General features: G+C 50.8%; 1 protein-coding gene across 2 annotated transcripts in view; it reads right to left on the bottom strand.

The window, feature by feature from the left end:
* Positions 1 to 4,551: 4,551 nt before the first annotated feature.
* Positions 4,552 to 26,948, bottom strand: part of FHL3 (four and a half LIM domains 3) — a 30,048-nt gene continuing 7,651 nt past the window's right edge. Inside the window, exons 2-6 of one of the 2 annotated variants that reach the window (XM_030505063.1) lie at positions 8,873 to 9,057; positions 8,620 to 8,794; positions 7,880 to 8,049; positions 7,558 to 7,744; positions 4,552 to 6,489 (exon numbers count right to left, since the gene is read on the bottom strand). In XM_030505063.1, coding sequence (XP_030360923.1) covers positions 6,338 to 6,489; positions 7,558 to 7,744; positions 7,880 to 8,049; positions 8,620 to 8,794; positions 8,873 to 9,028 — 840 coding nt within the window. In that variant the 5' untranslated portion in view covers positions 9,029 to 9,057 and the 3' untranslated portion in view covers positions 4,552 to 6,337. The remainder of the gene's footprint in view (positions 6,490 to 7,557; positions 7,745 to 7,879; positions 8,050 to 8,619; positions 8,795 to 8,872; positions 9,058 to 26,948) is intronic. The other variant, XM_030505064.1, reaches the window with a different exon arrangement.

Below are 26,948 nucleotides of genomic sequence, written 5' to 3'. Positions count from 1 at the left end.
AAGGTCTTTTAGTGCCAGGAAAGGGAGGACCCCGCAGGGCTGGAGCGGTTCCTGCCCCGTGGGGTCCGGTGAGCAGGCCAGGGCTCGGGCTGAAGCCCACGTTGGAGCACACATGGAGTCCCCGTGGAGCAGCCCCTTGAGGCTGGGAGAGGTGGGAATCGTGGAGTCATAGAGTCAGTTGGGTTGGGAAAGAGATTTAAGCTCATCAAGTCCAACCCCAGCGCTGCCAAGGCCACCACTAACCCATGGCACTGAGGCCTCGTCTACACGGTGTGTGAACACTTGCAGGGCCGGTGACTCCAGCCCTGCCCTGGGCAGCCTGTTCCAATGCCTGAGCACCCTCTGGGGAAGGAATTGTTCCTCATCTCCATCTAAACCTCCCCTGGTGCAGCTTGAGGCCGTTTCCTCTTGTCCCATCCCTTGTTCCTTGGGAGCAGAGACCAGCCCCCTCCTGGCTCCATCCTCCTGTCAGGCAGTTGCAGAGAGTGATAAGGTCCCCCCTGAGCCTTCTCTTCTCCAGACTAAACCCCCCAGGTCCCTCAGCCGTTCCTCATCACACTTGTGCTCCAGGCCCTGCACCAGCTCTGTCGCTCTTCTCTGGCCCCGCTCCAGCACCTCAATGTCTCTCTTGGTTGGAACGGAGAAGGGAAAAGCTAAATAGCTCTCGCAACGTCCTGTTCAAACACTGCCACAGCTGCTTTCCATAGGGTTATCTGTGCACAGATACAACTGTGTGCACTCCAAACCAGCCCTGGCATCCCCCAGCACAGCACTCAGCCTGCTAGCACATGTGGTTGAAGTCCTCCTGACCATGGCCAACTGCTCCAAAACCTGCTCCTATTCCCCGTGCAGGGGCAGGGTGTGCACACAACAACCCTCCTGCACAGCGTCCTTCAGCCCCGCGCACACGCTGCCCTACACAGACATGTGCTCTTCCTCTGTGCCTTGCTGCAGAGCGTGAGGCACAAGGACAGAGGAAACAGGAAGAAGTACTTATAAAATGTCATGGCTTTAATTGCCCTTATCAAGATGACTGTGAGCTTGCTTAAGTAAACACTCGCCCTGCACGTTCCGGTGCCTGTCTGCGAGCAGAGAGCAGCCCTCATGCAGCAGGCTTCCCTTTTGGGGAGCTCTGCTCCCCAGGGATGGGGTGGGCATCCAGCCCATGCAGCAGTGGTGCTGGGAGCCAAGGCAGAGCGTGCAGTGACCCTCCACAAGGCCTGCCTCTGCCTTGTCTTCCTGAGGCAGCTCCCAGGAAGCAGGACAGATGGTGGCTCAGCACAGGCACTGTTGGTATCCACAGCACACGGCTTATGGAATCACCTCCTGCAGCCAGTTTGAGGCAAGGGCTGAGGGCAGGGCAGGGAGCAATGCCCAGGCTTGTGCCCTGGTCACCGGGCTCATCACAGCCATCCAGGCACCAAGCATCCACCCGGGTCCAAGCCCTTGTACCCCTGAGACCAAGGGAGAAATGCCTCCCCATCCCATGCAGGTGGCAGCACTGACAGGCTCCAGCAGCATTACATGACCCAGAGTCTGAACTGGAAAGAAATAAGCCGTAGGATGATGTGCAGCCCTCGCTCTGTCTCTCCCAGATCAAAGCTGTTGCCCTTGGTACTTGGGAAGCACAGACTGTTGTTGTCTGACGGGCTCTGAACAACATGACTGCACTGGAGTGACCTGGTCCTGGTGGAAGCCCTCCCACAGAAACCCTGGCTGCAACCTTCCACTTCCACTTGGATTGTAACTGCCTCCTTCAGATCCACCCGGAATGCCAAGCAGAGATTGCCCCCACTTTCCCAGCTGCAAAGCTAAAATTAACTTGTACCTCAGCAATCAATGATCCCTATTTTTTCAAGCAGGAATGATAAATGCCTTTAAGCCAAAAGCAACAACAAGAAATTGGGCTTAATTCTGGCAGACAAACATGGTCCTGCCCTGGGAACAGCCAATTCACCGAGGAGAGAATGGTACTGGAGGTAAGAACATTGTCTGTAAGTACTCTCTTGCACTAAAGGCTGCCCCAAAGTACATCAGTTCCTCCTCGTGGATGCCTGTCTAAAAATAAAAAGGGAGATAAGATTCTGAACTTAGTGTTCTTCCATTTCTCTTTGCATGAAACTTCATCCCTGGAAAGGGAAGGAGTTGAAATCAAGCAATGTCCCATCGTGCCATATGGCCTCTTTATTTTGGGCTGCTGGCATTAGGAGGGTCAAGGTGGGACAAGACCAGCCCCCGTGTGACCTCCCTGCTCCTCTTGCCGTGAATGGTGCCCCTCGGTGCAGCTTTGTGCCCATGGCTGTGGGACAGGCCTGGGAGGGACATTGCACAGTTTTCCTGGCAGGAATCCTGCGGGATGATGGGATCAAACCCACTTGTGCTGAGCTGCAGCTCCTTCCCCATCTCCTCAGGACCTTCACTATGCGCTGCCCTGGCAGGGTGGGACAAAGGGACAACCAAAAGAGACCTGGGGGATGCCTGCAGGGTTCAGCCTGGCTGTAACCACAGCCCTGTCTCCTAACTCTAGAGACAAAGGAGGGCTATTCACACTTCAACACTTGCTCTCCCACCATTCCTGGGACCTGCCTGTTACCATTGTGGTGCTGAGCCTCCAGCCCAGCACCATCAGCCTCCTGGCTGGTCAGCTGGAGGGATGCAGGAGCAGCCAAGGCAGGTCCATGCTCGATGTGAGGAGCTCAGACAAGGCATTATGGGCACAGTAACCTGGCTGCTGCCCGAACCTGTGTGCAGCCACAGCTGGAAACGGGGCAAACACCAGCAGGGAGCTGAAATTAGCCCTTCCCTCCTGCCCAACCCCAGGCAGAGCTCACCCCGGCTGTGCAGCTCTCGTCAGCTCTGGAGCACAGGTAGGTGTTGCTGCCTCACACTGTACCCAACACACCAGCAGCTCGGCTCTGCTCCTGGGAAAACTTGCTGGAAGAGCAGAACAAACCCCTGGGATGTGAAATCGTTGCCTGCAGCCAGCCCAACCCAGGAGCAGCCACGTCCATCTCCAGGGGAGGAAGCACACAGCCAGCACGGGCACTGCTGCATGGCCAGCACTGCGCACCCATCATCACCACTGAGCCGAGCCGCTGCTTCCAGGCACTGGGAAGCATCACATCCCTGTCCTGGTCCCCATCCCTGCCCAGCCACCAGCCAGCCCCTAGGAGGGCCCTGCTCTCAGCACCAGCCCAGAGCAAGGAGCCCTTTCGGGACCCCTCGCTGGGGCTGGTGCAGGCAGTGGCTTGGCCCTAGCTCTGATCCTGTGCTGGTGGTGCAGCTCGGCCACGTTTGGTTCATGCTGGGGCCTCTTTCTCCACCCCAGCCTTGGACTCCCAGCGAGTCCCCTGCTCCCACCTCACCCCGTGCAGCAGCCCCAGCCCCGGCCTCCCCCCTGCAGCATTGGCCTGTGCTTAATACTATTTCCATGGCTGTTGTAGAGCTGCTCTCTGGGAGTCTCGGGGGATGTTTGTGCATGACATCACCCTCCCCCTCCTGTAAATCAGGCTCTGGGCCCTGCACAGCCATGACCCATTCATGACAGGGATAAAATCCAGATGTTCCAGCGCTCCGTGCAGCTGGGTCATTTCCTTTTTTGGCTAAAAACGTGAGGCTCTTGAGGCTGCCTGAAAGAGGAGCCCGGGGGCCCTTTGTACAGAAACCTTGTGTGGTTAATCCCTGGAAACAGCGCTGCAGGAACAAGGGGTTGTGGTGCTCCCGCTGCAGCACGGGCTGAGGCTGCTCACTCACCCTTTGAGGCCAAGCAAAACCGGTCACAGGGCAGCAACAGCAACAAAAGTGTTCCTTGAACAAGCCCGTTAGCTGCCAGAGCAGGAGCCTTGGAAGGAGCCAGGAATGTGCCAGGGCCCTCGTTGCCCACTGTGGTGCTGGAGCAGCACCCGCAGGAGCAGAGCCAGGGGACCAGAGCGGGTGCTGGGGGCCAGGGCAGGCCGGCCCAGAGGAAGTTGTGGCATCTGTTAGTAAATGTAAAGGAATCTGTGGAAAATAGTTTCAGATGTTAGGGAATAACCGGCTCCCTGGCTGATAAAAGTGATTAATGAGCATGCACTGCTCCGGGGAAGGCTGCCAGGACGAGACCACTGTTATCCCGATGGAGATTACAGCAGCTTCCCCACCAAACCTCCTCCCGAGAGCCTACGTGTGCGGACGAGGGAGTGCGTAGCGCAGGGGGCAGGAAGCTTGGCTGCACAGTGGGATGTGATTCCATATCACAGTGATCCAGACCAGCTCCCGCGGCGGCGCAGGATGCTGAGCCTGACCCGACAGCCAGCCTGGAGGCATCAGCCGCGTCCTGCTCGGGCCTGTCCTGCACAACAGCCTGCCTGGACAGACAGCAGGCACGGACAGACAGGAACCCACCGCAGAAAGAGGGAGCTGCTGTTTCTCTGCCATAACCCACAGGACTGGTACTGAGCACTGGGGGGGGGTCACCATCCCCAGCACAGGGTGAGGACAAGGCTGAGCAGAGCCACATCGGTTCAGACAAAGCTCTGCCTTGTGCCTGCTGCTTGAGAAACACACGAGAACAAGCATCACTAAAAGGGTTTATTATATAAAGCCATAGGAAATACACAGGAGAATGAGGTTTAGGACACTTCCTTCTTGAGACTGCCCCAAGCTCCTCAGAATAGCAAACACACAAACTCTGATTTGCCTGCATCAAAGCTTTCAAACGAGGGTTCAACAAGGGTCTGAATACAGAGTTAATAACACTTCAACATGCATAACATTTTAACAGGTTTTTCTGTTCCTAAGTGAAGCCGGGGGGGGGGGGGGCTTGCCCCTTCATCCTGCAGTTGGTTATAAAATGACAGATATTGGTGACAAAAGAGTACAAAAGGGAAAAAACCAAACACAAGAAGATGCTTTCAGAGAAGTACATGGTTGTCTAAGCAGGAAAGCGGGGTCAGCGTAAGTGCCCCAGCAAGACAGAAGCAAAAGGGATGCAGGGACAAGGCAAGCAGGAGCATCCCACTGAAGGGGGGGGTCTTAAGGGGCCCGGGGGCAGCTCAGCCATGGGGCAAGGATGGCTCGAGCCCTCGTGTGAGTCCGGGGTGGCTCAAGATGTCCCATTTTGCAGTTCGGGCCAGTGCAGGGACTTGGGGGATGCAAAGCCCCTCCTCAGGGGAGCTCAGGCGCCACCTTTGCTTTGGGACACAGCGAGGGACGAGCGTGGCGGGGGGGGAGCTGCTGCGCTCTGCCCATCGCAGGGGAGACACAGCCCTGGCAGGAGCAGGCTGTGGACACCCCGACTGCCCCCCTGACTGCCCCCCACATTCCCAGATCTTCCCCTCCCGTGCTCCCACTGAGCACAGACACAGCCCCACAGAGGTCTGCAGTGTTACCTGTGCTGCTGGCGGGTGGGCTCAGCAAGGTAATCCCCATCCCATGGTTTCCCATGGGAGGGATGGAGCAGGAATAAAGCCCGCGGTGCTCTCAGCCTTCAGCACACCCTTCTCCAGAGCCCAGCCAGGCACATCTCAGGGGGCTGCTCCATGCACCAGCTCAGGCACTGCAGAGGCAGCCCTGGGAGATCCCGGCACAGATGGGAACGGGGCAGGGAGGTGATGGGGCAGAACACCCTTTACCTGTGAGTGATCCGAGCTCCTCATCCACACCTGAGTGAGAGCACCTCCACGGAGCTGTGCAGAGCACAGGGTCTGGCCTGCAAATGGTGAGGTGGCTACAGAAATCCGGAGCTGGATCCCATCTGGCAGGACACATGCTCTTTTCCTGGCCACACTGCAGCCTGGTGTCCCCCACGCTCTCCCCAGAGCATGTGCCTTCATGCCCAGGTCAGCACAGGCCAGCCACACGTGTGCTGCAAAGCCATCCACGATGGAAGCCAGCACGGCCAAGCTGCACGGACCAGGAGCTGCTGCCTTGTATCACACAGAGCAAGGGAAGCACATGGGGAAAAGAGAAAAGTCAGCACTGTGCCAGGGGGAGCAAATACATGCTGCCAGCGTGCAGATCCAGCAGCCCAACGCTGAAGCTGCTGCTGCCCTTTGCTCAGCTGGGGCCCTGGGCTCAGCTTGTGGTCAGACAGGAAGCAAAAGGAAAGAGTAAATAATGGGGGGGGGGATCTTGAAGCTTCTCTTTCAATTTTGTTTAGCTTTGACTCTGCACAGAGCCATAGCGTAGCGTATTCTAGCCTTCAGGAGGGGCACAGGAACCCCCTGAACACACCGTGGTTCGGGGTCAGCCCCCATCTCCTGTGCCTTGTGCCCTGCCCCTGCAGTGTTGTTGGGGTATCTGGCACAAAGACCCTGAAGAATAGAGAAAGCCCCTGCCCCACGGTGTCCTCGGAGGCTCATAGGTCGCTGCTGCAGTCGCGGCACAGGATCTCATCGTTGTCAGGGATGAAGCCTTTCCCCACCAGCGAGGTGTTGCAGCGGGCACAGTTAAAGCAATTGTGGTGCCAGTGACGGTCCTCAAAGGAGACATATTTACCACCACCAAAACCTACAGGAGGGACAGAGAGCAGCGTTAGAACCCCTGGGGATGAGCTTCCCACACAGACCGAGCCCTTGCCCAGCCATCTCCGAGTCAGGCACCCAAACCACCCCCAGCATAAAATACATCTGAAATACAACTATCCACTCTTGCAGGGGAGAAGAGGACTGAAATGATTTCACACCAGACTTTGCAGGGTTGAGATACTCAGACCAGAATCACCATTTGCTCCCCAGAGATGAGCAGGGAGCGGAGCTGCACCACCACAGCGGGTGTGGGGAGCTCCGGGCAGCACTTTCCAAGGACAGTGCTAGTGAAATCCCAGGAAGAGCTCTCCTGCCTCCAGCCCCAGCCCAGGCTCCTGCAGAGGCTCTGGGGGCAGCTTCCTTCTTCCTCCTCCAGCAATGGCTGGACTTGTGGGCTACGACTCCCTTCTCCCCGGGACTGCAACGAAGTGGTAAGGACCAGACGGGAAGCGATGTGCCCAGGAGCTGCCATGTCCTCAGCCAGAGTCACCCTCTGACTCACCGGCTGATTAATGCCTTTGCCTGCCTGCCCAAGCAGCGACAGACATGAGCTGCAGAGGGAAAGGTCAAGTGGAGGAGAAGAGGAAGGAGGACAGACCCTCCCAAGGGTTTCTGCAGAAGAGGACCCTCTGCTTCCCCTGTCGTAGGCAGGTACGACAGGTCCAGACTCCCCTGCAGCAGTTGCTGCTCTAGCTATGGCACACTTTGAAAGATGCAGATGAAGGGACACAAACGACCATAAGACCACTGCAACAGATTCTCTCTCGTGGGGTTCCTCAGAAGGTGACTACAGTTGTTTCTGTGGGGGACATGCCTCAGGGCACTTTGCACTCCACAGCATTTGTCCCTGGGAGGCTTAAAGTGCCTGGAGACACTTGAGCAAGGCTGCATGGTGGAGATGTGTATGAGCATCATATGGGCATGGTGACACATGCACTCAAGAGGGTGGCTTCACCCAGAGAAGTCACCACATGCCTGGATATCCAGATGCCCTGAAACAGGGCAGGTAGGTCATGCAGAAGGGCCCTGTCACCAGAGCTGTTCTGCTCACCTGTGATGGGCTTTGTGCAGGCACTGCACTTCTTGGCATAGAGGTTCCCAAAGCACTTGATGCAGTAGGGGTTGTCATCCTGGGAGGTGAACTGCTGGCCAGCCAGGGGGGTCTTGCAGCCTGTGCAGACGAAACACTCCTTGTGCCAAGGCTCATCCCGGTAAGTCACTCCTCCCTTGGTCAGGGTCTGCGGGAAGAGAGCACACACTGGTGACACATGGAGGTGCTGGAGCCTGAACCCTTCTCTGGTGGGGCTTAGGAGTGGAGAACATATCCCTAGATCCCAGAACTTGGGCACTTTGGGCTGTTGGGTCAGACATACCTTTTTGCAACGAGTGCAGCGAGGAGCGAACTTGCTCTCGTAACAGGGCACACAGTAATAATCCTTCTTGTCTGGGATGAAGGACCGCGAGCCGATGGGCTGCTGGCAGCTGCTGCATATGAAGCAATGCTCATGCCAGGTTTGTCCGTTGTACTCCAGCTTACGGGATCCTGCAGAGAGAGTTCACAGTGACAGAAGGGAGCAGCACTCGCACACACATGGGCTGTGTACACCGGTCCTGCACACCCAGCTCTGTGCCTGCCCGCCCTGTGGCAGCACAGGACCGCAGGCAGCTGCAGAGGGACACCCTGCCCACCCCACAGCCCCAAGGGGAGGGCTGCAGGCACATGCCCCCGGCACTGGCACCCAGGCCAAGGCAGAGAGGCCTGTTGTAACCTACATCTGAAGATGGTGCCAGAATGGCCAAGCAAAGACACGCCTTTGCCTCAGGCCACCTCCAGAGACGCTCACACGCCTTCAGTCATTCCTTCTCTCCTCGTCAGCACACACCAGAAAATGCCCAGGAAACCCTTTGTTATTTCCCTCCCAGCTCACTTCCCCATGGAAAAGGAGGAACAGACAGAAAGGGCTGCTGTGGTGACTGCAGCTTGGCAGACAAGCAAAGTGCCAAGAGAACAGGAATTCATGTCTCTCCCTCGCTGCCCTAGTGTTGGATCCCGCAGCCCCAACACTGCTGGGACCAGGAACCAACTGCAGTGCTTGACTCTGCCTGCTCCTACCTGGCATGACTGTCTTCTCGCAGGCAATGCATTTGGAGGAGAACTCGCTGCAGTAGCAGTCATTGCACAGCAGCTCCTCTCCTTGGCAGGTGAAGGGCTCATCAGCCAGGGAACGGTCACAGCGGAAGCAGCGGAAGCAGTGCTCGTGGTAATGACGATCCTCATAGTACAGCTCCTGGGGAGGACAGCTGAGATGAGGAGGGCACACATCACCCAGGGAGCACCCTGCCCAGCCACGGGGTCCCGCACTCACTCTGCAGTCGTGGCCGATCAGCTCTTTGCACTCATCGCAGGTGTTGGCAAAGTGGGCATCGTAGCAGGGGATGCAGTACGGGCCGTTGTCCATCTGGATGTACTTGCGCCCATACAAGGACTCCTTGCAGTTGTCGCAGTCAAAGCACTCTGTCATGGTGCCAGTCTGAGGGCCTCCTTCACCTGCTAAGAGATCAGCAGAGATGCTGGGTCAGTATCAGCTTTCCCTGCCTGAGAGGTCCCTGCACAGCCCTGCCAGCTCCAGAGGGTGAAGACCACGAAGCCCTGCACCGAGCCAACAAACCTGTGTCCACACCAGGACAGGACACAGCCGCGAGCTGCTGCGCCTGCTCTGTGCCTGTATGCGCTTCCAAACAGCCTGCACACATTCAGGCCCTGGGATGAATCTTGCTTCAGGTTTAAACTCAAGTTCAACACTTGGAGTACTTAAGCACCACTCAGAGAAACCTTGACACATGAGCATGCAGCTGAGCTTCTCACTGTCTGCCTCCTTGCTGGGAAGCAAAGTGTAAATGAGGACCAAAAGAGACAATTTATGTGCACTAAAAGTTTTTGGTTTGGCACTGACAACAGGACCACGCACACGCTGTGTGGGTGCGCGTCCACTGCCACATCAGAGCCAGCCACCTTGAGGGAGACCTGTTTACCAAGACCCACACCTAGGCACCAGCATGGCCCTGGACCAAGAGCAGGATTCCTCCTGCCAGCCTGGGAGCTGAAGCTCTGCCCGATGGGGCTGTCAGCGGTTCAGATTCTGGAGCTTCTCCAGAACTTTCAAGCAGCTGCTCCAGGGGGAAGCAGGAATCAGGCACCCCACATGGCCGTGCCCAGCTACGCAGCTACATCCCAGCAAACTCTTTTGCACATGATGCTCCAACTACAACCACTCTTTAAGGAGAAAGTGCTGGGGAGGGTGGGTGGTTTACAAGCAACAGAGGTGCTGCGTGCAGATCAGACACCTCTCATTGCTCCTTGTCTCCCTCCCCGACAAGAGGTTTGAGGAACTATTTCACTTCCTTTGGAGCACTAACTCCAGAACAAGAGTATCTTCCTTCTGTTTGGTTTAGCCTGGTTATTCCTAAATATGGAGTTTTCCACTTGCAAAATCACACCCTGCTTTAATACAGGTTGCTGTCAAGTGTAGACAAGCCCGTGGAATTACATCGGAGCAGTCAGCAGCAGAGTGCCACACGCTGCAGTTTTCTCCGTGAACCCACCCACTTCAGAAAGAGCTGTTATGGCTCGATCTACAGTTTAGCATTTAATGGGACACGAAGCTCATGGAAGCTCTGAGTCTCCCCGGCCATCTCCCTTAGGCTGGGAGGCAGCCTCCGGGACAGAAGCTGATCCAGACAGCTCTGACTCATGGCCGCGAGCTCCCCAGGGCTATTCTTGGTCAAGCCACACAGCTCCCAGCTGTTGTCAAGCCTGGTATGTGCTGATAGGCCTGGTGGTGAATAAATCTAGTGTTCCCACATGGCTACGTGACCAACAGAGGGGGAACAAAGTCCCTTTTCAGACACTCTGGTTACCCAGCTGCTGCCCCGGCCGCTGCTGACCGCTCCGTGCCCTCCAGCGCGGCAGGCTGCTGCGCGTGGCTGCGGCTGCAGGAGCAGCCCCACGGCGTGCCCCTGCGAGCAGCGTGGCCTTGGGGCCACCGCTCCACCGAGCCCGTCCTCCAGTGCCCCCCAACCAGCAGCGCCAGGCTCGCAGCGGCTATTTCCAGTGTATTGCTGGAGATGGGGCAGGTTGCACAGGGCAGCCAGACGGGTGCCAAACTGGAACCGCTGCCCCAGCTCTGCCCACAGTGTTCGCTCCCTCTGGGGTATCCCAGGAGGTGCTCACTCTTCTGGGCAGCAGCTCCCAGCACCACGCAGGGCTCCTGGCCACTTCTCACCCACCACCTCCTCCTCTGCCACCCCACTTGCCTTCACTCCCTGAAGCTGCCCGGGACCTTTCTCTCTCTGGTAAAGAATGAAAATCAAATTAATAACCCTCCTCTTCCTCTCAGCCGTGCTGAAGGGAACTTTCCAAGGTGTGTCTGTAATAAAAGGGCCTCTAATGAGCACTCCTACCCTGGGAGCGACGGTACCGCTGGAGCTGGGAACTGCCGTGTTTGCTCAACGGGCTGTGCTTTATCTCTGTGGTCCTGTAATAGGGGGTCAGAGGACATGAGAAAACACGAGGGAAGGAAAAATAACTTCAATGAGGAAGGCTTGGATTTTACTGGTGACACAGACTCAGCCTCCCGAGCACTGCTGCCTCTGACACTGTCCATCTGTGAGTCCCTGTCCCCAAGCTCGAAACAAGGGACAGCACTTCCCTGCGTCACAAGGACAGGAGGTGAGCAGATAAACCCACCCAGTACTGAACCACAAACCACCCTGATAAGGAAGGTGCTGTCCCCCAGCTCCACACGCACCCTTGGGACCCAGTGCGAGCAAACACAGGAGAGCTACGGGTGGGAGCACCAGCTCCCCAGCGAGTGCTCAGGACCTGCTCTCCCAGGGCAGCCGAGCTACAACCATCATCAAAACCAGGATTAAAAGTGACAGGACAGGGACATTTCAATCCCAAATGCTTTGTCACCCAGGCTCCTGGCAGTGCCAGGACTCCTCTCCTCCATCCCCAAGGGCAGCTGGCACTCCTGAGCCCACCAAAGCTCCCCATCAGCACTCACCAGCAATAGCGCAGGTCCCCCGCAGGATGCACGACCCAGAGGCAGTGAAAACCATATGACACCGAGGAAGACCCTTGCTCACCTCCACTTTGAGTAGTTTCTCCCCAAAATCTACCTACATCTCCTGCACGCTGTGGGAGCCAAGCTCCTGCTCTCAGGCTCTGGACTCAGAGCCCTTGGCTGATGCATGGGCTATGAACAGAGCAAGTCCCAAGTGACGTGGCCAAGACTGCTGTGAGAGTGTACGGGATCAGCCTCCACGATGCCTCTTCCACAGAAGAAAAGGAACAGCCCCAGGAAGTTTGCTCAGGGTTATTTGTACTAGATAAGCTGTTTGCTCTCTTTGTTCTGGTCTCGCAAGCAGTGCTGGGCAGGGGTGTCAAAGCTCTGTGCAATGCCAAAGCAAACTCTGCATCTTCACCCCCCGACGACACAGCACTGCTGGAGACCAAGTTCATGGAGAAGAGGGAGGTGGGACAAAAGAAGTGAAAGAAATAGTACAAAAGCCCACAATTCTTACTGTGATTGTGGTGAGGAACCTGGCAATTGTCTCCATTCGTGAAGAAATGCATTTACGAACCCCTTTAACTGAGGCTCAGATTGAGAACTCACAATACAGGCAGTCGCTATGTGCTAAATCACATGTGCTCATCATACTTCATAGTCTGCCCTGCCCTGTAAACATTAGCTGTGATCAAGGGTGATGTAAGTAACGCCTTCAAATACTAACCAAGGTGTTGCCCTAAAATGATGGGATTCGAGTTGCTAAGAGAGCGTTTCCTTGCCCATTACTACATGGCTGCAGTCCCTGTGGAACGAGGAGCAAAGCAGGTCCCTCATACATGGGGACGATGGAGCTGGGTGTGGGGTATTCTCCCAGCTGTCTGAGGGCAAAAATAAACAACAGATATATGCCTGCCAGCTGCCTACCCTTTCCCTCGGACAGATATAGCTGTGCTCATGGAAGAAAGGAAGTCCAGTTCCTCTCCTGTGCCCATGAACAGCTTTGGGAACAAGAGCTCCTCTCACAAACAACATTTAAAGTGCTCCAGGATGCAAATCTGATCAGTCTGGAACAGAGCTCAGAATAGCTTCACGTATGAGAAAGGTCAGCAATTTGTCAAGGACGCCCAACAGAGTCCACTTTCTAATTAGAGAGTAACATGCACCTAACACCACCCCGGTGTCACTGTCCACAGCAACACAGCAGGTGGCTTAGCAACAGCCCCACGAGATTAATACATTCATTTTAGTGTCGATCAACTGGGGAGCTATTATGCAAAGGAGGCAGCACAGAGCGTCCGGGGCCAGGCTTTGTGCTGCACGCAGTCACTGAAGAGTTTAAGCAGCCTTTTGAGATGATTCCTGCTACAGTGAACTCCTCCACGGAGAGGTCTCATGCACATGGTGAACCTACAACCCTGTGTCACTTCACGCCGGTTTGTGGTTTGTTGTCAGGTCACAACCAGCTGCTCCACTAAGTGATCCTAGAGCAACCCATAAGGTTATTCCTAGGGAAACATTTAATCTTTCCAGGACACAGGAATAGACCTGCCTTTAACTGTCGGGTTCCTGCCTGTTCTCTTCCCTGGGTTGTGCTGAGCACTGCTGGTGCAGTTGCAGTTCACACCTAAACAGAAGAGACAGCACAACCTCGCTGGGACAGGCGAGTGTTCCCCATGTAAGGATGAAACTGCCCAGGGACAAGGCTTTGGAAGACGGTCCTCAACACGCTCCAAGGTCAGAAGAGGAGAAGAACGCTTTTTGTTCCTGTTGGCTTTCCAGAACCATTATGGGTCCTGGAATCTGTGTGAAATTGTTTGTGCCTGCCTCCGACCCTAAAAGGGAAACCAGCTGCTTGCTCTGAGGAGCAGCTCCAGCCCTTCTGTTACACTGGGAATGTTTTCAGTCCTGACACCGCTCCTGCGGATCTGCTCATGGTCACTGCACACCCCAGCCCAGGCTCTCCAGGGTGGTGGGGACCAGCTCCATAGGGCACCATGCACGCTGCTGCTTCTCTGTGCCCTCTTGCTCTGCTCCCAAACCCACGAGCATGGCTGTAGATCTGACACGTGGGAACAACATCCCTCATCTGCTGTTACAGGAGATCCTGCTTTCAGGTGAGAGGCTGGAGGCAGCTTGCCAGAAAGGTGCTGAGTGTTTCATCAGGGTAGCCCAGCCTGCACGGAGCACCCTCAGGAGCAGTGTTGCATCAAGCCTTCACCCGCCTGCTTGTAGCTTGACTGAGTCACTTCCTGCCTTTGGATCTTGCCTTGGATCTGTCTTCCAGCCTGGAGCCTCCCCATGGACAGCTCGGCAATCTCAAGGATGAAGGGCTGCTCTGGGGGGGGGTTAAAATCCTTGCAAGGACCATGGGCCTCATCCATGGGCAGCTCCCCCATCCCCAGCACAGCAAGAGGATGCTGCAGGTCATTTCTCCAACACATAGCGAGGATTTGGTTCTTACAGTCGAAGGAGGAGACAAATGAATCAGCTGGGTGTAAGGCCACACAGCCCCCCCCTGCAGCACTGGGATGTTGTGCTTGTGCATGTGCATGCATCAAGCTTGCACCACAGTTGTTTGCCCAAGCACGGGCAAACCAACCTCCTGCCCAGGCTGCTCTGGGCTCTGCAACAGATTTAGGGAAACGGCTGGCACAGCTGTAAGGAAACACCCTGCATTCCCAATGGAATCAGTGCTGTCAGAATCACCCTTGCCAGCAAAGCAGGCAGCCTCCTGAAAATGCCCACAACATGGAGAGGAACAAGTAGCACAAACTGTTAAAGCCTCTGGTAAGTCACAAGGAAGACCTAAGATAGCTGCATGATTTTAATACAGTCTTAGGATGGCAAATTGAGGGTTGCCTAACGTTCAGAAGGGAACTCTGAGGTTTCCTCTAACCAAAGAGCAAAACCACATCACGTGGACTTCTCCCGACAGCTCTGCAGATAGATCAAGATAAGTGCTACAATCACAACTGTCCCTCAAATGTCTGCTCTTGCCCTTAAAGCAACAAAGCCTCACCTGGCTGCAGCCCACAGCCTGCTGCAGGAAGCACTGCACTGTTTGCACAGACTGAGACATCACACCCGGTCCCAATGGTGAACAGCCACGGTGCAGGCACAGCCACCACGTCCTGGTGAGCACGGCAAAGCTGAGCAGCGCCTTCACATGCAGAGGGTTCCAGAAGGTGCTGCTGAGGGCAGGTACACAGAGTCCAGTCCTGCCCCAAAGCAGCTTCCCACAGAGAGGAGAGGCTGAGGAATGAGGGTGCAAGTGCAATGAGGAACTCCTAATAGAGACAAAGTCCAACTCTGGTAAATGCAATAAGAGGTGCCCTCTGTCTCAGACAACAGGCTGACATGCAGGATGAGAGACAGGAAGCATCTTTATCACTTTATCCACCAGTGACATGGCACAATATATATGCTAATATTTATTTGCTGCACTATTCTACAGAGGAGGTGGTGATGGGATGCATCTCCAGGAGGCCAGGCTTGCCTTTACACTGTCTTGTAACACCAGCAGTGCTGATTCTGGGAGGAAAATGACCACTGATGCCTGGCCTAAGTACCTGCTGGATTCTGCCAAATCAGAGACACTCAGAAGATCTGCAAAGCAGCAATGATTTTTTTAAGGTTCAACTTTTTGAATTACCAGAAATGATTGGCCAGATCTCCCAGAAAGGCCAAAGAAAAGAGAGACCATACGCAGAGTCAGCTATCTGCACATGGAAGTAGTTTTGGCCTCGATGTGCTTACAGACTGCCCAGTAGGTATGGTCCGCAAGAAATCCTGACATGGACAAAAGGCTGTCAGGAAGTCCAAAACTCTGCTGTGGTTTCAAAACACCAATGAGTTCACAGACCTTTTTCCTCTAAATCCTTCATTCTTTCTCCCAAGGTAAGGGAACGTAACCCAGAACTTTTCCTACGTATGTGAAAGGAAAACCTCCTGTGAGTAAGTCAGGCTCTCACAAGGCAGCATCCCCATACAAGGTAATGGGACAAAGTCTAAGCAGTATTTGTGCACACTGGGACTTTTGTCCCTTCTCTACCCTTTAAAGAAAGAATCTCTTTTTAATGAGGCCACAGTTGCAGGGGAATCCAATTTTCCATGCTACAGTGGAAAACCAGGCGGGTTTGCCCATCTGAGATTCAAACTGTAGTTTCCTGTGGCCAAGACCTTGCTTTTTTTGCTTTTGGCTTTCAGCTGCTTTTGTCCCTTTCCTCCTCAGATCTGCCCTGCCCGAGCATGTCCCCTGAATCCAGCTGTGAGCTGAAGCATCCACACAGGGAGCATGAAGATATGTAGTTTGGAGGAAGAGAAAGAGACCTGTTCAAACAGCAGCAGTGAGAAATGCCAGGCTTCCCATGGGTACTGGTCACTGGGTCCACCCCCCTTCCAAAATCCCAATCAAGGGACAGCAGAGCGCAAGCTCACAAGGAGAAAGAACAGACAATTCCAGCCCTTGCTCTAGACTTATTTTCTTTAGGGAAAGTTAATTCTACCAGGGTCAGAAGGGAAGCTTAAGGGCCCCTACTATGCACCCATAAAACGAAAAGCTCTGCCCAGGAAGAAAGGATGGAATGATTTAAGAGTTAAAATTCATTACTAAAGGCAAGGGTTAACTAACTATTTCAGGTTCTGAACAAAATCCTCCCTCTACAGAGGGCAGCTTGGACCAAGGGTGGCACTAACAGCAGCGGAGCTGTTGGGACACACTCAGAACAAGCAGCCTGCGTCATTCTGCTGACATTAAAACTGAATGTTTGCTCAAGAGATCAGCTGTTAATCTTATTCAAAATGTATACAGAGCAAGCACATTGTGCACGCTCAACAGGAAGTCTGGAATTGAAACCATTTGGGCTGTTTGGACCTCTCAGGATTCAAACAGACCACTGAACTGAAGGAGGAAGTGAAAGAGGAGTAAGATATGGACACATCAGAAACTTCTCCCAGCCAAATGAAGTCCTTTTTAATAGATGGTAAAAAACCTCTGGTTTAAAAATGCGCCAGAAGAGATTCTGGCCCGTGTCTGAAGAGGCTTGGGAGGAAAGAGAGACAGCCTGGCCCAAGCTCCACATCGCAGGTACTTTCCCCTGCCACGTGCAATGCTGGCCAAGCAGGAGCCTGTTGGCAGCAGTAGCTTACACAATGCAAACCTGCTACTGAAGCTCATCACTGCTGCAGGACAGCAGCTGTAGACGTGGCCGGGGTGACCGTAATAGGAAGAAAGATGCTGGAGCCAAGTTTCAGGGAGTGTCGCTGATCACAGGATCAGAGGAGTGAGAGTCATGGTCCAGGGAAGCTCCCATCGGCTTGTGGTGCCTCAACAGCCCTGGCACAAACGCCACCAGTTAGTGGGTGCTTGACAGACCACATCATAAGAGTATGCCAATGTCCAGTCCGCAAATTCCCTTAGTTTCCTCCTTCAACTAGAAACTTGGGCAAGAACGAGGAACTTGTTGCTTGTGCACAGCTGAACAAGCCTTTCAGACATACTGAGCAAACCGTACCTTAACCATCATCCTACTGGCAACAAACAGTAATGCAAGAACACAAAACAAAGCCTAGAGATAGTCATCAACCATATAAAACAAATTAATGGGCAGCGGCTGGCCTCCAGGCCCCAGCTTTCACACCAGGTCTAGGCAGAAGCTAATCTGAACAGTGAAATGCCTGTTGCTTAGCATGGTATAAGTTATCTGTGGACCTTCTTTGCCTGTGCCATTATGAAGTGATGGGCAAGAAAAGGTGGTGGGAAGGGATTATAACTGGAGGAAGTTTCATCAAAAAAGTAATGACGAGAGAATATATAAATGCACCTGAAACTAGAACTTGGTAGATAAGGTTCTTCATGTTACCTGGCTGTTGTAGCATGTGTGGTTTCTGTTGTGTGCTACAGCCCCGTAACACCACACCTCATGGCAACTACAACCTTGCATGAGGAACAGGGCACTGCACAAGGCCAGTATTCTCCAGCAACAAACATATGACCACAAAGATCGAAGGGGAAAATACATCCATGCCCCAAACTCAAAAGACAGAACTCTGTCACAGAGCCTAGGATGTCCTAAACTTTCCAAATGCAGAAACCCAGTGAGATCTTTATAACGCTCTGGCTGTTAGAGAAGGAAAAAGGGAGTCCCGAAGAATAAGCATGTTATGAGGATTATAATCTAGCAATGAAAGTTTAAATTTAGACTGGATTGATTTATTATAACCCAGCAAAGTTGGCCCATAGCCATAGAAATGCCTAACTGCTTATCCAACTGCAAACCCAGGGCTCCGGCAAGAGCGTTTCAAAATCTCTTTGCCCCATGAAATAAAGGTCATCCCCAGTACGCCAGAATTCAAACATGAAAGCATGACAGGAAATGACTAACTGCGCACTGAGGCCAATTTACCTTCATCTTAGATCTGCTCAGCGCACAAGAATCCTGCAATTCAAACAGACATCACAGCCTGAATGCAGAAAAAACAAGCTGACTGCTCTGGCTGCTCGTTCTTGGGGTCTGTGCATCTCAGCACAGATAGCACTGAACAGAATGGAATTCCGCTCTCTTTCCCTAAAGGTCTCTCACAATTCTAGCCCTATGCTGTAGTTTTCACTTTTCTTCGAGGCAGCTGTTATTTAAATCGAGGATGAAGCCATTCTTATTTCTGAGGCAATACATAAGTTAGCATTTACAAAGCTTTTCATCGTCCCTGAATAAAAGCTACTTAGATTATACCTCTATTTTGCACATAAAGGCAATCAAGGGGCTGCTTCCAGCGTGCTTCTGAACAAGCACACATGGGAGCTTGTGGCCAGGCTACAGGATGCAGTGATGGTGCACGTGTTTTGTGCCCATGTGCTGAAAAGCAAACCTGCGTGGTCTGATCCCTTACTGTCTTCTCTAGCAAGCCTGACAGCTCTTTGCTGATTAAGGCTCTGCTCAACTTCAGGGGTTTTTTTAATAAGCAAAGCAACTTTGACTTACAGTAGCAAGAAAAGGCACAAAAACCCAGACATGTTTTATTTAATGCATGCCTATTACTTAAAGGGCAAAGTGAATTTTTTCACCAAATTTGGTCAAAATACTTTTTCCAACTTGATTCTTTGCCCCCCAAACATGAGCATTTGTAGTTGGATTCTTGCAGATATACTGACTGAGAAGTGTAACCTGCATTGTAACCCTGGCAGTTTGGTGCCTTTTGGGTCCCTCCACCTGCATGCAAAACCAGCAGAGAAAGCCAGGAAGGTGACAGAAGAGACACCTCTCCCACCATCCGACCACTGACCATGGGACTCTCCACCTGACTATCTGCATGAGAAGTAAGGACAGTCTCAATCTAAGGTCCTTTTTACAGCTGCTGGTGTCCCTTGTGAGCAAAGGCAATTACAGCTCTGTAGCCCGCAGCATGTGAGCAGCTTCTAAATCTGGGGAAGGACTGAATCCTGGCAAAGGCAAATTGTCTCAGGTTACCATCCCGAGAACTGCTTGCCTGTGGTCCGAAACAAAACTAAGATCATTTGTTGCCTGGGAGATGCTGTTATGTGCCAACTGCAACCCTCCTGAAAAAGGTATTGCTCTGCAAGGACAGCATAGCTGAGCCCTCCGAGCAACAGAAAGTACAGAACAGGGACAGACAGGATCATCGGGAGGGGAAAACAGCCTCTGCTTTTAGCCATGGCCTTGCCAACATAGAAGGGAAACAAGTTTCCTTCTGTGGCTGAAGAGTTCTCTGCTAGGTGATGTGGTCATCCAGTGTCATTCACTTCAGCGATACAGAGCCAGTTATCTTCAATCATCTCCCTTTTAAAGCATTTCTCACTGGCACCTTTAAAAAGTACTCTTAGATACCACATATTTTAAACAATAGACATCATAAATAACATCAGTTGTAACTGTCACATATTTAATATAAAATCTCTAGGAAATAACAACATGCTTTCCTATTTCTGCCATGCTGCACTGCCACGTTTTGAGCTAGAGTGGTACCCTTGAGGGAAAACTGGTGCCACATCCAAAAAGGCTAAGTGGAAACAGCTATTTTAAGGGGCATGAATGCTCAGAAAATTTACAAATGCCTTTATATCATGTATCTACCCTTTGGTTTCCAACATCTATGCCCCTGCCCGCTGCATGGGTCTGCCTGTGAACTGATTGTTGCTCAACATGGCAATGTGGGCAACGTGGGGCACTGCTGGTGACGGGTGGCACAGTAAAACACATGTGCTGGCTGTCCTTAAAATCTCCCAGAGAGAGGAAAACTGCTCCTTCACAGAAATAAACCCGACACACGAACCAAAGCAACGTTAGAGAGCCCGGGTTCCAGGTCTGTGGCTCATTTGCAGAACCTCATTCTCTCATTCAGATCTGAGATTTACAAGGGAATCTACACAAAACAGATTTGTCACAGATTAAAAAGGAACCAAAAGGTCAGAATTTTAACTAACAGAGGCTCCTCTCATGACAACTTTCAGGTAAAGACCAAGAAGAGTTGATGTGGCAGCCCCTGAAAGCAGCAGATACGAAGCAATGCCCCATTTCTTTGCTGCAGAGAAGGTGCTTCACGCTCATCCACTGAAGGAAGCAACAGCAACCCGCTCTTTGATCATATTGAAAGGTCTTCCAAAGCTCTTTGCGTGCACACGCAGTTTGAGGACCATGGGCTTTACTGCAACAAGTCACCACCAACTCCCTAATAACCCTCCTGCAGTTCTCCAGACCAACCAGAACAAAAATGCTCTATTTCCAAGTGGTTTGTCCCAAATTGGCAAACCCCAAGACACAAAATAGACCAGTTCTGTTACCTTGCATTGCTGAATGCGATGGGCCAGCGTAAAACCCAATGGTCCCACCAGCTCTCCCAGTGACTCACAGCACAGACAGTCAGAGCAGGTGCCACCAGCAAGAGACTCTCACTAGTAAATCATCACTTCGCCAGCGAAACCCTCAAGTGCTTGCCCAGAAACAAAAGCAGTCGCATCATAAACCAGAGGGTGACATCAGTACAGGGATTGCATTTCCTACAGAGGTTTAAATGTCACTACTTGTGACTGGAAATCGGACACTTATATTCAAGTTACTCTAACTTTTCAGAAGAGGCATAAGAATTGCGATTCTGATTTTGTGTAGATACAGTTCACTTCCAAATCCTTTCCATTTCACAATGTCATGATGACAGAAAAGGAAAGAAAATAAAATAGAGAACAAGCAAAACTCATAACATAAAGTGAAAGGCGAATGAACATCAATTTAAGGCTGACTTACCAAGTCAGGTGTGAATGAGGTGCGCAGCAGAACTCCTTGCTTTCCACTGGAAAGGGTCAGTGTTATTCGAACAGCTTGATCTACTTGGGACCCAGTTACTCAAAATCTCTGGATTTCCCTCTTCCACTCTTATTCAAAGTTCTGCTCTACATCTTCTAAAATTAAAACTCAAAGCTCTCAAGGATCTGAAAGCACTTATTTCATCATTCCTTAGTTGAGCCACAGAGTACAAAGACTCTGCATATACACATATATATACACACACATACATAGTCTGTGCATAGGGTCTAACACCTTCACCAACCTAAAGTGCATTTGTGATTTTCCACACACAGCTCTTCAGGCTCTCCAAAAGCAACATATCCAAGACTCTACACAAGCACAATGGGTCAGATTTAATCTTCCTGTGAGTTCATGATGTTTGCACAGGGTTGAGAAATACTAGAAATAAAACTTCTCTTGGCTGAGTTACATGCAACACTGCGTACTTCTTGCTATTAATGACTCTTTAGTAAGTACTGCTATTACTCTACATATTCCAGACTACTCCAAGTTGGGTATGGCAGCAATTTTCTTGGTATGAAGTGTTCACTGAGTTAAAGGTAGCCACTGAAATGCCTTAAAATTTAAATGCTGACTTTTCTCTTTGGATATTTCCAAATGCAGATGAGAATAACTAATCCACATTTAAGGACACAAACTAAAGATTAGTTTCTTTACTTGGAAAGCAGTTTAGCTCCTTGACTCCCTGCTGCAAATAACACGAATACGATGATCCAGTGCAAGACCATAAATGAAAGGGCACTCAGTTTCCACAGATCCAACATCCCGTAACTCTCATAGGATTGTTGCTTCCTCAGTTTCCTAACGGCTGTCACCAGCAAAAACATTATTTACCCTTGTAATACCTGCAGGGCAGGCAGTTATTTTATCTCCCTCGTGGGATTTGCACCTCGGTGGGTTTTGGCACAAGGCAAGCCTGGTAGAACTAAAAATGGAATCAAGATCCAAGTCCCTGTCCATCTTTCTTCTTCTGAGATGCAGCACATACCCCTGTCAGCCTGGAAACCGTGACACCCACTAATGCATTTTATAGACTCATGTCCAAATAGATTCCACAAACTGAACTCTGTCACAGGCAGGGAAAAAAGGAAGGAAGAGAAGGAGGAGAAGGGCATGAGGTTTAAGGTCCCTTCCAACCCAAACTGTTCTATGACAAACAGACACAGTACTGCCCAGTTATCAAGTACAGTTAATCCAGACTCCAGATCTTTCAACCAAGTAACACCATGTCTTTGCTAGTTGCTCCTGCTATTTAAACTTTAGGCTTTCAAAGTGAGTGCTCTGGGTTGGAAGAAGGCACCGGAGTAGTGCAGCACCAGGAGTTACACACCAGTTCAAAGCGTGTTAGTCCTGAAGAATAGAAAAAGCCATGTTTTCCTCAAATGAGAGTAGCAGAATTCCAAGGTGAGGTCAAAAGCCTGGCAAGAGTCAGCAGTTTAGGCTAGTGTGTGGGATCACGATGCTGACAAAAGCAGTCCTTCCACTCAGAAACATTTCGTGATCCTCATTTTTTTTTGTTGCTGTTCTTTCTTCACCATCTTCCCATCTTAAGCAATACCTGGGAATACTGCCATCAGATGTGGACCTCAGGGAGGAATTCTGGTCTTCAACCGTGCTGAAATTAGGCCTTTCAGACAGACATTTAATATTGTTTATTCAATTTCATTTGTTTCATTTGAAGAGCCTTAAAAAAAAGACCTTTTTCACCAGCAGTACGGAGTGAGGATACACGCTGGTTTAGTGGAAAATGGCATGATCAGCAGCCACACAGATCTGACCTGCAACAGCAATCACCTAACCTCTGATACACTCACGTGAGGGAAATCCTGTGGGCTTGGATCATTCAGTAAGGTTGTTTTACGCTTACAGGAACACCACGTGTCCAGAATGGGCTCTAAAGTGCTGAGATACAGTCTGAAAAATCAACTGCTACTTGTTTTTACAATGGTTTTTTGCATTTTCTATGAAATAAAACCTCCCAAAGCCCTCAGGAGGCAGAGCTCAGCCTGGAAAGGATTTTTATGGTTACACTGTAAACCCACAGAAAGCAGGGACCTCGAACGGAAACAGTTCATTACAGCTGAAATCCTGATCCCGGGTTCTGCCTGAAACAACTGGGATTATTTCTCCAGATAAGCAAATTCCTGGTGCTGAAACCCACTCTGATATTTAAAGCAATTCAGAGAAGATGCTGAGTAGTCACTTTTCTTCCCAGATAACGAGATTGGAACCGTATTAATCGATGAATTTCTAAGTGAACGCTTGAAATCTGGGTAAACAAATTTAAAATATCAAGGTCATATTTACATTCCAGCGTAATAATTCAATATTTAATATCTCGTGCTTCCAGTATTCTAGGGTTTTCTATGCACCAAAGTATTTAGGCATGTAAAAACCATCTGTAGCAGCTGGAAGGCATTCATTTGGGCTGCCACGATTAATTAGTTTAAAAATACATAACTAAAGTGTTCATTTTATTTCCAAAAAGCTAACCCTGCTGCTTTGAGCTCTATTAGGGGGCTTGGTGAATAATGCTTATGCAATGTTCTCAGCGGGAGGGATCAGATGCCACAGTTTCACAAATGCATACAAATATCTTAACTAAAACAAGTCTTGGATTTCAGTTAATGCTCCTCTGGGCTGACTCAAGTCATTATTCACAGCAATATGAAAAGCAGCTTGCACATAGTTTATTCTCTCTCCTCTGCACCCAAATGCCCAGTGCTGAAATCTGCATTATAAAATCACTGATGAAATTTCTCTTCATACCTGCGATTCACATACCTGTGTTAAAGAACGACAAAACATAACAAGCCTCTGTGTATGCCTTCTCTCTCCAAGAAGTTCCTGCATAACCTTAACACGGCTTTTGAAAAATCAAATAAGCAAGAGGCACAGCTGAGATTGTAACAGAAAAAAAGGGTTAGATTTGGCTTAGTATCCACAGGGATCACTTTTCTGGCCAACAGTTTGCAAAGGGTTATTTATGGCTAGCCATTTTTTGCTGGAAGATGCTGAGGTTTTAGCAGAGTTTCTGCAGAGTATGCAACAGTATTCCGCATTTGCTCAGCTAATGAGTTAAATCATTGCAGCTCTCTGATGACTTGAAGATTATGGGTGTAGGAAAAGGGAATGCTCGGCGAGGGGAACTTTCAGCAGTCACCACCAAACTGCGGTTAAAACAGACACCAATGACTCTATTCAGCTCCCAAACCTCAGACAGTTTCCATTTTCTCAATAACAAAGCATTTTTGTGGAATGAGGTAACAGTCTCCATCTGCCAGGTTCTAACTCTCCACTAGGATTTCTCAAGAGTGGGGCTGAAACGAGGGCTGGCCAGCGGAGCCCAGGGCTGCAAAAGGCAGGAGTCCCTCCTGCCTGGGAAACAAAGGGACAAAGCAGACCCAGGACAGACCTGGAGAGGAGCCTCTGGGATCATCACAGGAAATCTCCTGGGAGTTTGTATCAAAAGTAGCCTCAAGGTAGCTCCAACCAGTTCCCAGTGCAAAAGGCTGAGGAAAGAGTGAGACTTTCCACTGAGGATGGACTGGGACAGGCAGGAGGGAGCAGAAGACAAATGGGTGCCACAGGTTCAGTGGTCAGCAATCCATCATAGCAGTGTCAGGAGCCCAGAGCAGTGTGATTTAGAAGCGAACAGAGATCTGTGAGCACACAGTGCAAGCAGTAATACAGCCATCCTGCTCCCCAGGGGACACCACAGCTCACAGGACTCACGCTGGGATGTACCCTTCCACACCTGAAAGGCTGTGGAGCTGAGCCAGAGCAGTTACAGCCTCAGAACAGAGGTTGGAGGAGGTTTGGGGTTCTTGCCTTGGTTTTGTATTTGGCAGCCTGTATCTTGGCTTCTCAATTCCAGGGATGCTGAGCACCTATATCCATTCCTTTGATTTCAGGCAAAGTCAGCTCAGTTCCTCTGAAGAGCAGACCGTTCATTTAGATTCAGATGAAGATGCTGCATCCTGTTGGGACCCCACATCCAGCCTTCACCTCCTTCTGTAAGCAGCTCAGACTCTCAGCTCCGGGTTCAGCACATCTCACCTGCCTGCCCTGCCAAAGGATGAGCAAACCAGAACACCACAACCCCAGGCTCACTCATGCAAATAAAGGTAAAAACCTTGGAACAGCATGGAGAGATGAGGCCAGCTGGAAAGAACTCGGAGGAAAACGTGGCTACACAGCACGTAACACCAGGAAAGGATCTTCATGGTGCATGTGGGTCTTCTGATCTATTTTTTTTGTCCCTGCATATATAAATCTTTAAAAAGCAATGCAGGAAATTCTCCAGGACGCTGCAGCAGCTGGTGCAAACGGATGACTCGGGCAGGTCAGAACATACAAGATCCAACTTAGCTACTACTTTGGTAAATAGTGCTGCCAGGAGCAGTTACTCACACCATTTGGAGCCCTCGTTCTGCCTCTGCGGCAGAAGACATTTGACTATAAATTTTAAGTCAAATTTATAGTCAAATGTTTATTCAGAGGGGTAAGAAAACATTTCTAGAAAATCCCTTCTGATTGTATTATTTTAGTCTGGTGCATCAGGTTTTATATTTACAAGGACAACAACAAGCATTCTCAAGCAGAAACTGCCCCAAAGCTATTTTTGCACAATTGAAATTTGCAACCAGATCTATGATGCTACTGCAGTACAAAGGAAGAATCAGTGAGGACACAGATTTAAGTGTCCTGTTTAACATTCACCAGAGCATCAGTTTTACTGATCAACCACAAAACTTCATAGCTGAAGACTCAACCAAAGCAAATACATTTAACCCCGGTGCTATTTAGTCCGAGGGAGATGCTGAAATCTGTGCACTCATACATATTCATATGCCCTAAGCAGCAGCAAACTCATAAAAACACATGGAGCAACCGGAACTCAACTCACCTGCAACCCAAATTGAGAGACATTTCACCTCCAAAGATGCCAGTTCTCTAACCATCAATCTTTAATTCTGCAGGTCAGGCACAGCCTCCCAGACATGCACCGATGTAAACCAAGGAGGAGCTTTTTAACAGGTTTTGACAGGTTGCCCAGAGAAGCTGTGGCTGCCCCATCCCTGGCAGTGTTCAAGGCCAGGTTGGACACAGGGGCTTGGAGCAACCTGCTCTAGTGGAAGGTGTCCCTGCCCGTGGCAGGGGGTTGGAACTGGAGGAGCTTTAAGGTCCTTTCCAACACAAACCTTTCTATGATGATTCTATGAATATCAGAAGATATGGGGTGTACTCACACCACTGCTGCTAATTTCCTGCATGGCCTTGTACAACTTCCTTCCCACCTCTACATCTAGTTCTCCCACCTAAAGCAAAGGCAAATTTTCAGTTGTTTTTCTGAAGGCGTTTGTGTTCCTGTAGCTTTTTTCTCTTGAAGTTTTGAAAATGTTAGTATTGACCTCTTCACTCTCTCGTTTAATACCACATACCCAGCTGGATACCTGGAGAACACAGCTGCCAAGTGGCATACCTTCTTTCCCAGCCAGGACAAAACATTTCCCAAGCCATTTTTCTTCCTCTGAAGAATGCTGCTGCCAAATCTCTAATACTAGCCTCACTGCAAGGTCAGCCAAAGAGGACTTCCATCAGAGATGAGCTCTGCTAGAGAAGGCTCCCTGGAGATTATAAGAATAGTACAGTCAAGCCCAGATGGCAACAACGTGCAGAGCACATTTCCAGCAAACAGTGACTGGGCAGAGGACTATGCAAACTAAAGTCCACGCTGAGTTCTGCTACCTGCTAGCTAAGCGCTGAAGTCTAGGCTGAGGCCTTTGGGAAAGGTCAGGCTGGATTTACAGGCTCTGGAGATACTGCTTTTGTTCTCACTCTTTGCTTCTCAGTTCCTTCATTAAAAGATACTAATCTCTCTGTAAGGCAGCTCTTTGGAGCCAAGAGTTTAGATATTATTGCAAAACATATGCTTAAAAGAGACTGGAAATGATGTTGGCAGTGTTACAGAGGGGAGCGAAGCGCAGCTTTGGGTCAAAACAAGAAAAAATAAACCTAAGCTAGTAAGCAATTCCCATGTGATGGTT

Source organism: Strigops habroptila, chromosome 12 (genome assembly GCF_004027225.2).
Source record: "Strigops habroptila isolate Jane chromosome 12, bStrHab1.2.pri, whole genome shotgun sequence".
Classification (NCBI taxonomy): domain Eukaryota; kingdom Metazoa; phylum Chordata; class Aves; order Psittaciformes; family Psittacidae; genus Strigops; species Strigops habroptila.
This window is presented reverse-complemented; position numbering and strand designations above follow the sequence as displayed.